This window comes from Grammomys surdaster, unplaced genomic scaffold (genome assembly GCF_004785775.1).
Source record: "Grammomys surdaster isolate TR1022 unplaced genomic scaffold, NIH_TR_1.0 213, whole genome shotgun sequence".
In the NCBI taxonomy this organism is placed as follows: domain Eukaryota; kingdom Metazoa; phylum Chordata; class Mammalia; order Rodentia; family Muridae; genus Grammomys; species Grammomys surdaster.
In genome coordinates this window covers 10,305,690-10,320,682 of record NW_021604658.1, presented here as the reverse complement: position 1 = coordinate 10,320,682, position 14,993 = coordinate 10,305,690, and the positions used below count along the sequence as shown (strand labels likewise).

The following is a 14,993-nucleotide window of genomic DNA, read 5'->3' as shown; positions in this document are numbered from 1 at the left end:
CTAGAGTTCTGAAGCTTTGTTTGAGGTCTAATGCTACTTTCCAGGTGAAGCTGCCAGTTAACCTCCTCTCTATCAAAACTGACCTCATTTAGAAGACGCCCGGCTGATGTCTACTGGAGTTCTGCTAGGTGTGGGGACAAACTCCACACATCTAGAATTAAGTGTTCAATTGGAGCTGGGGACGTAGCTCTGCTAAAGTACTTGCCTGCTGTTCCAAGCCCTGGGTTGGATTTCCAGCACTTGACATAAACAGTCACCCACTGGACATGGACCCTAAAGCACAATGTTCTAGACAAAGTCACTTTCTCCACAAATGGCACATACTTATCTTTGCTTCTGCTCTGTGTTGTGGGGCCCTATTTCTGTCTAGCCATAAACTCTAGGCTCAAATGCTCATTCACCTGTACCCTCTTGTTCCCTGCCAGACAGTACTAAGACCCTTCTCATGTGTTCACTCTTGCTTTACTTTGTATTGTGACTATTCTTTGAGCAGAGAAACTGTCAGCTTGGGGAGTTCAGCTGTGCCCCCTTGCAAAATAATTCCTCCAGACCTAGTACTGATTATTTATACAGACTCCTGGAGGGGTGAGAAGGTCCTGAGTACCCAGCCGCTGTCTACTGCCTGTTATACAACTGTCTTAATTGCATGTGGGAGAGGCATAGGGTAAGATTGACTAGTTCAATCCTAATCCCACAGTGAATGAAAAGTTGTACTTTGAATTACACAGACACACACACTCTTATACAATGACAACCTGAGTTCTACTCCAGGACCCACTCGTGGAATAAGACTGATGTCTGCCAGTTAACCTCCATATGTGTGCCGTGGGATATCCACCTACGTTACCTAGTAAAATAAATATTGAAAAATTGATAAAATAAAGCTTAACTTTAACATTTTATTTTGTGTAAAAAAAGGGCAAATTTAGTGAATTATTTTCATCTTGTACACAAAGTTATAATTTTAATGCTTTTCACATCCATGCTGAAAATTTGCATTTTGGTAAAAATGAAAGGAACATAAATTTCTCTGAAGGAATTTTTCACGCCATTATATACATTCCATGAGGAAGCTTCAAACACTTCCTCAATAATCACAAGTTACCAGAAAATAAAAGATTAAATTTGTCCAGATATTGATCTATATATCAAATGCACACAGAAACGATGTAAAAACCTCATGTACTTTACTTTGGCCTCTGTCCTTGAAAGGTTTGCCCAGGGACAGATGCTTTTTTTTTTGTATAAATGACTGTGGCTTTATTTAAAATATGAAAATCAAAGGAAGATACCCAGTTTAATCACAGTATTTTTAAAATCCCTCCCCAATATTAAAGGATCATTACCAAATATATAGCACCATAATACAAATATTGATGGGTGAGGGTATTCACATCACACAAAATTAATTAATAATAAAAACAAACAAACACTGAAAACCCGTGTTAGTATCCGCAGAATAAGAAGTTGATAACAGCTTTAGCTTTCCTCATACACTGCAAGGAAAAAGGTTAAAACGATCAAACTACTAAAAGTTCCCAGGCTTCTAACAGGAAAACAAAAACAAACCCAAGGTCAGCAGTACATGTTGAACTGTGAAAGAGGACAGGCTACTGAGTTGCACGACGACAGGAATTATGGCTACGATGGAAGCCTCCTCTGGTTAACGGGTCTGTGTTAGCAGCAGGAGTGAGAGTGAGGGTCTTAACAAAGAGGGCTTCGGGTTCTGTTTGGACTCTAGCAAGTCCTCACCAACCCTTCACTGTTAGTGAACATAAACACTTTATGAATGTAGGCGGGGAATTCTAAACACGCCAAGCCTGGTTTTGGTGTAGAATTGGAAGCTTGTAAAACCTGGCTACGGATGAGCATTTCACAGAACTGATTACCAGGACTGGCTGGCTTGGAACCACATCCTTCCTGGCTTATAGTTAGTCCCCTGGAGGGCTCCTCACCCAAGGAATGAGAGCACCCCATACAACAGGCTTCTTGCACTGGTACCATGGAAACACAGTCCTGGATTTCATCCGCTGAGCCTGAGAATAAAGACTGCTATGACCTTTGCTTTGGACCTCTTCTAGGCTTTAAGCTTCTGGGAAGATCCTTCAAAGTCAAAGATTTGGGAAGTGTGAGGATGTCGTCACATTTACAGTAGGTCCCTCTCAGCACTGTTGTTTAAGATAAATATCCAGTAATTTTACAGCTGAATTCACATATATTTGACACAAGAATCAACTTGCATTGATGTGATCTGCATTTAGCCCCCAGAGTCAGTATTAAAAATGGTGACATGCGATTCCATACATTTTTACACTAAAAAGTAACACATTTTACTTCCAGTAGCTACTACAAACCTTATGTTATTAACCCCTCTTGCATAGAATGAGGTAAACCTGTGCATATTACCAATGCTATTATTCCCAAAAGTAGAGCAATATTTTAGAAAATAAATTGCTGGTTTTTAATGTTCTATGCATTTAAAAGTCAAACAAAAATCTTACCTAAAATGTCTCCTGGGGTTTTCCTTTAGCATTTTTCTTTCTTTCTTTTTTTTTTTTTTTAAAGCATTCCATAGGCTGAAGGGCTGCAGAGGTTAATCATTTTGATTACTTTCTCATTAGCCCTGCCTATTTTCCAGAGGAAATGGGCAGTATTACCACTCTGAAGAGGCCAGGCTCAGACCCAGAAGCACTTCTAGAACAGATGCAATGAATTCCTGAGAGTTTAGTTTATGAACCTCACTGGTAAATGCTAGAGCTCTCTGATTCAGTCACAATCTGGTAGAAAGTTAGACTATGCAGAGAGCAAACTTGTCACCAATTTACCCTTTCATCCTACTTCTTAAAGGAAGCCGTATGAATTTTAAAATAGGGAATGTTTAAAATGGTCCAAATCAGTTACTGTTACAATTTTCTGACTACAATTAAAGACAATTCATAATATGTGTGTGTATATGGAATTTTAAGAAAATTTTCTTTCAAATCAGTTTCTAACAAATCCAAGACAGTTAAGAGTAGAGCTGGAATGATTCTGAAATCTACACTCACTTTGGTTAACAACTGTTTCTTCTGATTCTTTTGGTAATACAGAACAGTATCTGCTTTTGGGTGTGGTTACATCGAGTTGCTCTCTCATGGATGGCGGAGGTCTGATAAGAATATCCCTTTTGTGGGATGTTTTCTAGCAAGGAAAACAGAATAAACTTAGGAAAATACTAATTTCCCCTAACCCTTTATGTAGACTGAGATCCTGTGTATTTTGTCAACCATTCCAGTTTAACACTTTAGTGTTAGAAAGTTTTAATCATTTTTACGTGGAGAGCATATAAAAGTATCCAGAGTTCTCCTAGTTTCATATACAACTCCAAATAAATTTTAGCAGAATGAAAAAATTTCTGTACAAATAGTTAAACGGGCTGCAATAAAATGTCAGCGAGCACAATTAATGACCCCTTCCGTGATCTACATGGTGATGAGCCCTCTGTGAGGGGTTCAGTTGCATATTTTCGCAGCAAGGGAAGCTGGAGATGTGACTGGCCTAACTCTAAAATCCAAAAATCTCCCAACAGGTACCAAGAAGGTTCATTTGTAATGACAGTTCATTTGCATTTACAACTATATCCTTCTTAATCATTTCCTTCAATCCTGCTACCTAAACTTTTATCTTACCAAAAAAGTTATAATTTCAGTTCTTGTTAACAATGCACATAAATCCAAACTTGGAAAATATTACAAAATTCTTTCAAAAGCTTCAAATACAACACAAAAATTGTCTGTCTTTATAAATTGAAAAATTGCCCCCCCCACCAAAATAGTTTCCCCCCCAACCTGAAAAATCTGGAACTGAACTTTTCTGTGTTTAGCAAAATGTCCCAGTAGAATAGCCTGCTGTGCAGCAGACTGACTACAAATCAGTCCTGTAAACAGCCCCTTCCACCCATAGTTTCTGAGTTGCCTCATGGCTCTTGTTTGATGTAGACGGTGGCAGAGCCATTGCTCTCTTGGTCAGACGCTCCTTGAAGGAAGCTATACTCTTCTCCATCCAGCAGTTCCTCCTTTAGCTGGGATGTAGTCACTGCATGAGACAGACAGAAATGCACGCTGTTACCAAGTCTTCTGGAACGCACTGGCTGTTCATCTTCATGTTTTATCAACTTTACAGCTAAGACACCGTCATTTCTTCAGTACCTATAAAGATGAAACCAATGGAAGGCTGGGTGGAACTCAAGGGTAGAATGCTTGCCTAGCACAAGTGAGGTGGCAGACCCCAGCACTGTAAGACAGACGACAATGGTAATAACAGAGGCCTGAAAAATGAACTTTTCTGGTGTGTACAGTTCTAGGGCCTTGCATAAGTTAGGCACATATTTTACTACTAGGCTACACCCCTCAATCCCAATTTCAATTTTTAAAGTATACTGTTCATTGTGGAATGGCTTAGAAAAGGAACAAAGCTGCACACTGCAGAGTGAATGATCTCCAATGGAATGCTCAAGGAACAGTGTTCAACAATTCCACTAAAATAACTGGAATTTTTCTTGGGATTAAATATTCACTTTTATGTCAATGCCTATAGAAATGAACGTATTTCTTATACATTTTGAGGTGTAATATTCAACCTGACAGACTCTGCCTATTTGGCCCAATATGGCCTTGAATTTGTGATCTTCCTAATCCTACATCCAGAGGGCTGGGATTGTAGCGTATATATAGCTACTCCATAGTATATATATGTTGTGTGTGTGAGTGTACACACACATACACTCACACGTAGTTTAGTACTATCTATGGTTTGAGGCATCCAAGGTAGGGTTTGAAACATACATTTGGAAGAATGTTTTAGAATATATACTTTCATGAAGGAAGACTGCATGTGAAATATAAAACTAATTGTACCCCAAATTCCTGAAATAATTACTTTATTTCCTTCTTTTCCTCTGCCCCTCCTTCACTCCTTGTGCTGGAATTGGATCCTAGGCCTTGGGCACACTAGGTAAATACTCTACCCCATGAGCTATGAGCTCTCACTCCCAGCACCACTTTCAAATTCTTAGACAGGATCTTTACTAGGCTCCCCAAACTGGCAAATTTTCCATCTTCCTGTCTAGCCTCACAAGTGCTAAGAGTGGGAAACCATCATGGCCAGCATTATTATTTATTTTTTTATGGTGTTGGGGACTGAATTTAGTTTTGCTTATGCTAAGTCAGCACTCTACTGCTGGGCTACACTTCCAGCCCCTGTACACTGATTTTAGTTACGAAATTTTCTTCAAAAATTACTGACTCCTGTCCCAATCCAAGCATGTTAGCTCATACCTATAGTCCCAGCATTCTAGAGGCTGAAGTAAGAGGATTTTGAGGCCAGCACAGACTATATACTACATAGTAAGATTAACAAATACACAACAAATCCAGCCGTAGGATATCTTTTATTATTTTTATCTATTCATCTGTATTTTGGAGACTGGGTCTCACTTTGTAGCTCTGGTTGGTCTGGAACTTGTTATTTAGATAGACTAAGCTAGCCTTGAACTCAAAAATATCTGACTTCTGAATATTCAGCTAGCACTTCTGACACCTTATTTACAAATTTTAATGAATAATCTTTTGAGAGATGGCAATTCATCTTACTTTGGTTCCTGTTTTGACACTGATGTTGAAAAACTCAATAGCCCATAGACAAAAAAGTGAATATCCTATGAATAACAAGAGCAGAAGAAACAACATACTGTTCAAAGGCAAAGCACATGCAAACTGTATATAGTTCTTCCTTTGCTTAACAAACAGTAGCAAATATGCGTATAGGTATCCTCTGATCTAACCAACATGCAGTAAGTATTAGGGACATTTTAGCACTATCACAAGGATAAACATGGAAACAAAACCCACATTTTATTAAAGGTGCAGTACCCACAATAAAAGGTTGAACGTTATCTTGTTCTATGATGATTAGATGGCTAAATGAATGGGAAGTACCATGTTTCAAGATCAAAGACGTTTCACTCAACTGGATGTGTTTTTGTGTAAGAAAGATAACCTGAGGTTCTAAAGCACATTCTAAAGCTGCATCCATTTGTGCTCAAAACAAGTATCTTGAGAAGAGTCATGTTAACATATGGGAATGATGTACGTAAAAATCACTCAAGATAAAGGTGAAACATTCACTCAGGTATGGAATGTTTTAATGTAAACTTTCAGTTTCCATAGAAACTAAAATAAAGCCTGTCTGCTAGCATCCCTCTTTTCTAGTCTTTAATCTCAAACAATGACGGATGAATGCAATAGATCAAGCGGCTCAATGTCACATTCTACACCAAAGCACTTTCTAAGCTCTGCTTTTAAAATCAATCACTTAAATGACACTAATCATGAAAATTTCACAAGAGAAGCAAATGGAAGTGACATCTTTGCAGGTGTAAAATCAACAATAATAAATCTGCCAGACATCCAGTCAACAGCAGCTTTGAGGCATGAAGGCAGCAGTGCAGGCCCCACAGTGCTTCACTAAGCAGCTCATACTACAGCCCACAAGACACACCCCAGCTCAGAAGACATGACAGGCACTAGAGGAATGAGGAATCAGAAACCAGGAGGTTTTCCGTCTAGCATCTCACAAGATTAGTTCAGTTTTATATGAATCAGAACCTCAAACAGAAATTTAAAAAGTAAGGATATTCATATTTAATCATGTCAAATACTATTTCAGAAACAGTATGTATACAAAGAAAAACTTAACAATTACTCTGGAATGCTCTTAGTCCTTAGAGGTTGACACACTAAAAGAGTAGCTAACACTGTTGGCTTTGTTGAGACAGAGTCTCTCAGAAGGATGCTTGAATTCCCAGTCTTCCTGCTGGGGTGTACAGGTCTCATCACCATGCCTGACCACAGCAGATGAAATTTGGGATTTGTAATCCTACTCTGCCTTTCATAGGAAATGGAACATGGAAATTTCCCCTTGATGTATGGTTATCAGAATAATCATCAAAAATGGACTGGTGGAAAGCTCAAGATGACACACTCATTATCAGAGCTGTGAGAGGTAGAAGCACATCTTAACTGTAAGTTAAAAAAAGGGCTGATAATGTTAGGTACAAATATCCCGGTGAACAGTAAACAGGGAACAACAAAGTCCTAAATTCCATTTAAGTTTTTAAACTACAAAGCCATTTAGGAGATGCTGATCAGCTAGAACAAATCAGTTGAAAAGCAATCCTTAAACCACGGTAGGATACGTGCTAATCAAACAGGCACTCTGGATTTGAAGCTACAAGATCAGGACTCTCATCTATAGTAAGCTTTGTTCTTAGCAATTACAATGGGGAAAACTTTGAGCAGTTTTCCTTCACTCAGACACACTCGCCTAACTAACTAAACACCAAGAAATATCACTTAATCACCATGCAGACTGAAACATGGAATTATGGAAATAAATTCAATACCATGATATATAAGGAATGCATTTTCAAGTCAGTGATGATGTTCAGCTTAGTTTATGGTAAATGTTACTACTAAAATAAAAATTACTTGAACTCAACACACGTTTTCCATGAATGATCTACTATGGAATGTAATGAACGAAGTCTCACTTTTAGGTCTGGTTATCAGAGGAGTTCTTCAGCGCATCTCTCTCTCCCTCAAGTCCATAGACATATACAATGTAGTATGTTCAATCAGTCTAACCAAAGCATGAAATAACTGGAAGTTGATTCCTAATTCCAAAAACTAAAAACTAAAATGATGGTTTTCACAGATACTCCGTAACAACCAACCCTTTTCTCATGACTCATCTGTGTGAAATGGGTGCCAAGGACCAGTGGAAATGGAGATTTTTAGTTTAAAAAAAAAGAAAAAGAAAAAGAAGGATTTGGATGAGTGGGCACCTGTCCCGCCAGCCCATGCTTGTCTCCCACCACCCTGCCCAGCACCTGACCCTCTATAGTACCTGTGGTGCTGCTGTGACTAGTTACCTGTTTTGAGGCTGGGCCTGAACTCTCGGCTAGTGCTGGGAGGTGGGAAGGCCTCCAGGGCTGTCTGTGCTGGCAGGGTTCGATATGGAGGAGGAGTCAACTCTTCGTCCCCAGAGAAGCTCCTCCGCACCCCACCTGTCATGGGCAGGCTCGACAAACTGACAGGCTTCTTCCCAACTGGCATCTTCCTCTCTAAACATCAAGTCAGACTGAAGTAAGCTTTGACTTAAGTGTGTGGTAAGAAAGTGCATTGTATTACTAGGGAGGCTAGGTTGTATAGGACACTGCAAAGAACTGACTGTTCAAGGATCAACTTCTCCAAATGTGTGTGTGTGTGTGTGCATATGCAAGCACAGCATATGAATATCCTGGGGGCAGGTGGAAGGGAGGTTGCTCTAGTCTCTCAGGCCTGATAATTCTGGTCTTGACTCTCAAGTTTAAAAAGAATGAGGTAAAATAAGCCAGACTGTAGTTATGTAGTTAGGGTAGAGAAATGCTAGGTTGATGTCCTTCAAAAAAACTCAGCTTAAATATGGGGTGAAAAGCCTTTTTTTTTTTTTTTTTTTTTTAGTAGTGCCAGGGACCAGGAGGCTCTCATCCACACTAGGCAAGTGCTATAGTGATCTGTACACCAATCCCAATAGAACATTTCTGAACATGACTTTTAAGACAGCATTTCTCTGGCTATAGAAGCCTAATAATGGCCCTTCAGGGGAGAAATCAAATAAAAATAGCTTCTGGGTGGCACAGTTTCACTGTTCTACAGTGCACTCCTTAAGCTTCTGTCAGCAGTGCACTCAGACAGCATTTGGAATTCTGACCCAGAAATGAACTTCTAAAACTCAAAGCTTATTATGTATTGCTTATAAAGTTCTTAACCTAATATAGTAGGACAAGGTTTCAGGTAGCCCAGGCTGATTTTTTAAAAAAGATTAATTTAGTTTTTATGTATACGAGTGTACTGCTGCTGTCTTCAGACACAGCTAAAGAGGGCATCAGATCCCATACAGATGGTTGTGAGCCACTATGTGGTTGCCGAGGACTGAACTTAGGCTATCTAGAAGAGCAGTCAGTGTTCTTAACTCCTGAGCCATTTGTCCAGCCTCCTGTCCAGGCTAATTTTAAACTCACTACGTAGACAAGGCTGGACTTGAACTCTGTCCACCCTGTCCTCATCTTCCCTAACGCTGGAATCACAAGTGTGTGTGACTATGCTCAGCTTTCTTCATTTGTTTTCAAGACAAGGCCTCACATAGACTAGGCTGCCTTCAAACTCAGTAGGTAGAGGAATGATCTTGAGGTTCTGATCCTCCTGTCTCTACCTCCTATGTGCTAGAACTAAAGGCATATATCACTTTTTATAGTTTTATAAGCAAACATACTCTAGAACTTATAAAATGCTTTTTACCAAACTAAAACATGCTTGAAACTTTGTAAACACTAAACCGCCAAGCATAGTGCAAAAATAAGGGTGCATAGTGAAATATATTCACATATCTTTATAGATATACACTTTTGTTTTCCTCCTAACCCAATAACCAGCTAAACTTCAGATAATCAAAATGAAATACATAAATCTAAGGCAACAGTATTCCCATGTAAAATGAATCTGAAAGCTAAGTGGGTCCACACTCAGCTCGCAATTGCCAGGCTAATGTCATGTGCAGTGATTAGTTAACACGTTCACAAGTAAAATATCAGGCAAAACCACCAAGTCCCATATATATACATATACATATACATATACATATATATATATATATATATATGTACGGGAACTTCAAAGTGGTGAAATCTGAAACTGCTCCAGAATTACTATGGTTTGAGAAAGACATTTTTCTGAGGCTGAACATTTATAAAACCTTCCTGGTCAAACAGTCCTCTTATTTTCCAAGTGTCAGTTAACAACTATCTCTACACAACACAACTACAGCACAACTGGTTCATTGCTCACCATGCTAGACAATCACCTCCCCATCCTGGTGGCTAACAGGACTACCTTAACCACACTAGTACGGAGGAGACAACAGGGCTGAGTACAACACTCTATTGCAACTCAACAGACAAACACCACGTTGTGAAACTCATCTGAAACGGTCAAGTCTGCTGTAATGGAGAACTTAAGATTTTAATTTTCATTTATGTGTATGTGTGTGTCTGTATGTCAATATGCACATACATGTAGGTGTTCTTCAGAGGCAAGAGGCTATTGGACCTACTGGAGCTGAAGTTATGGGTAGTTATGAACCACCCCATGTGGATGCTGGATTCCAACTTGGGTTTTCTTCCAGAGCAGTTAGTAAGTACTCTCGCCAGTTCCCAGACAACTTTTTTTTTGTTTTTTTGTTTTGTTTTTCGAGACAAGGTTTCTTTGTGTAGCCCTGGTTGTCCTAGAACTCATTCTGCAGACCAGGCTGGCTTTGAACTCAGAAATCTGTCTTCCTCTGCCTCCCAAGTGCTGGGATTAAAGGTGTGCGACACCACTGCCCAGCAACTTTGTTTTTTTAAACCCCAAGTTCTTTCACGTTTTAGTAACACGTTTTGTGGGAAGGATTTCTTTATGTGTCTGTCTGTGTATATGTATTCATTAAGAGGTGTGTGTGTGTCCGTCCAGAGGTCCATTTCAGGAGTCAAATACTTGCCGATTAGACAAGGATGGTTAGCTGGCGAGCCATGGGATCTTATTTCTAGCACTGAGATCTCAAGCATATATCAAATTTTTTTTTTTTTTTAATGTAGGTTCTGGGAGCAAATTCTGATCTTCAAGACTGTGACAAGCACTTTACTGAGGAAGCTCCCAGAGCCACTCTGCAGTTCTAATCACCCCTCTGAGATAGACTTTCAACTCTGAAATTTAGCCTGGCCTAGAACTCACTATGCAGCTCAGGCTGGCCTTCAATTTGCAGTAGTCCTCGTGTCCTGTCCCCTGAAGACTGGAACTAAAAGCCTGATCCACCACACTTAGCCTTGTCTAATGAATGTCTGTGTAGTAGGAAAAGACAAACCTGAGCAGTAGGAAGTGGGCAGTACCTTAATAATGGAAAGCCACTGCTTAGTAATCTTTGCTCTTCAATTCCAACATTCAAAAAGCATTTTTCTAAAATTTTTGTAATAAAATCAGACTCACTTGGTGACATATTTATTATCTTTACTTGGTCCACTTACTGTAAACATATTTTGCTTCAGAAAACACCCCAGAGTTTACAGTCTGTTACACAGTATATGCCATAACATTTCTTTTCTGAAATGGAAATCATTTCCAATTCTAAAACAAAAACATATCTGGTCCCAGGGGTTTTTAGTAAAGACCCATGGATTTATGTTTTTCTTTTCTATGTCAAGTAATTTTAAGGTGCTAGAGATGATGCCACAGTATTAAGATCAAAATGTCAGAGTTAAGGTATATGTTCCATCTATAGCTAGAGTTTAGGTAATTCAGAAATCTGGCAATGTTAAATAGCACTGAAATTTGGGTAACTATTATTCTTACTTCATCAATTCATTTTTATTTATTCCCATATTCCTAGCCCAGGAATTCAAAGATCCAAACATTTAAGCCAGAAACAAACACTGCAAGGGTCACAAAGCGGGAGCCAAGCAAATTGTGCATATAATGCTCATTAGTCAGTCAAAAATATTGTTTCTTGAAAAAAAATTTCTATATATATATATGCATGCATCTGAGTTTTTGTGCAGGTAATCTCTGAGCCAATAAAGGAACTTGGATCCCCTAGAACCAGTTACATACAGGCCATTTGTGAATTACCAGATGTAGGTTTGGGAACTGAACCTAGTCATCTGCTAGGGCAGCAAGAGCTCCTAATGGCTGAGACATCTCTCTAGCCCTCTTTTTTTTTTTTTTTTTTTGTTTTTTTGAGACAGGGTTTTTCTCTGTGTAGTCCTGGCTGTCCTGGAACTCACTCGGTAGACCAGGCTGGCCTCAAACTCAGAAATCTGCCTGCCTCTGCCTCCCAAGTGCTGGGATTAAAGGCGTGGGCCACCACCGCCTGACCTCTGTTTTTGAAGACAGTCTTATATCCCAGGTTGGCCTGAAACTTGTGTCCATCCTCTGCCTTAGCTTCCCAAGGTCTAAAACTACAAGTGTTAGCCAACAAGACCAGCCTAGTACAAACCATTGGGAGGGACTATATATTATACATACACACATATATGTGCATATACATTTGCACACACATATGTGTGTACTTATTAGTATGTTTATATTTTGCAAACAAAATCCACATATTTTTATGTCTACTTACCCCCCTTCCTGCCCTAAAGACAGGGTCTCATGTAGCCCAGGGAAGCCTGGGACTTGCTATGGAACTAAGAATAACCTTGAATTCCTTCCTGATCTTTTCTCCTTTGAACGTTGAATGCTGGGATTACAGCCGTGTGTCTCCATGCCTGGCTAAAAAACACTGTTTGACTTCAATATCTTAGAAACTTATGAAACCTTACTCAAGTTCTTGTCCAACACAAAATAAGACAGCTTAAGCCTGTTAAATTCTCTTTACAGAAAGTTGAATAGGCATACCTGCCATAGTTAATTTAGGGACACAAAATTCACATGTGAATTCTTCCTAAGCGTGTTCAAATCAGTAGACCTCACTCTGTGAATGAATGGTCTAGCAGTGCTCTCTAAGATCTTGAGCTGTATTACCAAGCTCCTGATGGGCAAAGTCATCCTGACTCTGTGGGAGGTCTTGCCCGCAGAGGAGAGCGTATGCATGCCTATGCAGGTCATCATCAGATGAAGCTTGATAGGCTGTTTAAAAAATTATAAATAACTGTAATCAGGAAGAACTCACAGAACACTTGGTTCAGCCTTAGGGACATTTTACTATAAAAAGTACCTTAAAAGTTTTTTCTTTTTTAAAAATCTTAAAATAAAATACTCTACAATTGTTTCACGAATAGAAAAACCCATGGCTTGATAGTGAAAAATATTTTATATTATTATTATTATTGTGGCTAATAATGACAGCCATAATTTACTGTTACACAAAGCATTAAAAACTTGACTTTGCTAGACATCAACTCAGATCCTTTTCTCATTCTGTTGTGTGTCTGTGATACACCCATGTATGTATGTGGGAATGTGTTCTTCATTTGGAGACAGCATTCTTCACCTTACTGGGTTTGTTTTTGAGACAGGGTTTTCTCTGTGTAGCTCTGGCTGTCCTGTGACTTGCTCTGTAGACTAGACTGGCCTCAAATTTAAGTGATGGAATGGTTCTGCATTCTGAGTGCAAAGGAGTGTGCTACCACATTAAGCCTCTACTTTGTCATTTGACCTGAGCTGGCTTGCTGTCTCCCCAGCTCTTCTTTTTTTAAAATACAAACAGTTTATTTACTCTAAACAGCAACAAGTGAATTTCTCGGGATTATCATTCCAGATAGAGTTGATACAGTAGCTACTGTAAGCATCAAGCACTGCTTTTTTGCTTCATTAAATAAAGTTTTAAGAACGGGATTAACTTTTAAGTAGGTCTATAATCATTTCAAGACTAATTTTAAGGGTCTATTCTTTATCTGTGTGCTTGAAACACAGATAAAGAATATCTGATTGCCTCTCCTGTTAATTAAAACTGTTTCTTAGTATCAAGAAGATCTGCCTTTTATGTCATACTGCACCTTTAAGTATAATACATAGTGAACAAACATCAGTTCTCACAGGGATGTAATTTTCTGTGCAAGAATAATGTGACCTTAATTGCTTAACAATTAGAAAATATATGCAAACACATGGTGACCCACTTTTCTTATGTCCTTTGTATTGCTGAGACTTAGCCTTTTTCTTCTGTTTTGAAGACGCTGACTGGCTTTCTCTTGATGCTGAAAAATAAAAGGGAAAATTGGTAACAGAGAACGGTTAGGCAATTCTTTATGAAGATCATCATCCTTTAGAAATACATGCTGCTTTTAAAAAAGGGTATATCTGGTCTTACAAAACCTTGGCTGGTGGAGGTGGAGCATGCTTTTAATCCCAGCACTCCTGAGGCAAAGGCAGGCGGATCTCTAAGTTTGTGGCCAGGTTGGTCTACAGAGTGAGTTCCAGGACAGCCAAGGCTACTTAGACAAGGTGTCACAAAAACCAAAACCTAAGAAACCCATGTGCCTTACTATTTACTCAACAGCATTTATGAACAATGCATTTCCAGTCTGTAATATGCAGTTCAACAAGAGTGTAGTTTAATTTGGTGACTTCTAGTTTTCTCTATTTTACTACTACGTAACTGATACGGAGTTCATACCGCCATGGCATACACAGTCTAATTCTGTGATATTGTTGGGTCTTAGTATTTTACCTGGCAACTCATCTGACACTGATCTATTCTTGTCCTGTGAGCTTACCCTCGTGAGATATAAGATAGTTCTCTGGAGAATTAGCCTTTTTTTTTTGTTTTTTTTTTTTTGGTTTTTCGAGACAGGGTTTTTCTGTGTGGCCCTGGCTGACCTGGAACTCACTCCGTAGACCAGGCTGGCCCCGAACTCAGAAATTTGCCTGCCTCTGCCTCCCAAGTGCTGGGATTAAAGGCATGCACCACCACCGCCCAGCTTTTTTTTTTTTTTAAATATAAAAGAACATGCTTTCTGTACAGTCACTTACACTGTGATGCTGGAGGCTGAAGCTGATATCCAGTTAACTGACACCACCCTACAGGATAGAGGTCAGGGGACTCACAGTCTACCCACTGATCATATTCTTCTTCCCATCCATCAAAATGTATCCTCAAGAGACGATGAATAATTCGAGTAACTGTGGCTACACATATTAACCGTGGCTCCATGAGATCTACAGCTTCTAATTTCATTCCCACACGGAATCCGTGGTTTGGAACATCCTAACACAGAGAAATAAAGTATTAACACTGGTGCTCAGAAAGACACAAACAAAACCTCTGAAAACATTTCCCAAAGCTCACAACAGTTCCTCAGTTATGCCACCATATGGTACAAAGCACCCCCCCCTTACACACACACACACACACACACACACACACACACACACACACACACA

At 39.3% G+C, this 14,993-nt stretch overlaps 1 protein-coding gene across 4 annotated transcripts in view; it reads right to left on the bottom strand.

Moving 5' to 3' along the window:
- Positions 1-879: 879 nt before the first annotated feature.
- The window catches only part of Mbtd1 (mbt domain containing 1), a 63,819-nt gene continuing 49,705 nt past the window's right edge, over positions 880-14,993 (bottom strand). For 2 of the 4 annotated variants that reach the window (XM_028772490.1, XM_028772491.1), the window contains exons 16-18: positions 14,583-14,817; positions 13,730-13,807; positions 7,940-8,161 (exon numbers count right to left, since the gene is read on the bottom strand). In XM_028772490.1, coding sequence (XP_028628323.1) covers positions 7,962-8,161; positions 13,730-13,807; positions 14,583-14,817 — 513 coding nt within the window. In that variant the 3' untranslated portion in view covers positions 7,940-7,961. Of the gene's footprint in view, positions 4,188-7,939; positions 8,162-13,729; positions 13,808-14,582; positions 14,818-14,993 lie in introns of those variants that run through there. The other 2 variants (XM_028772492.1, XM_028772493.1) reach the window with 2 other exon arrangements.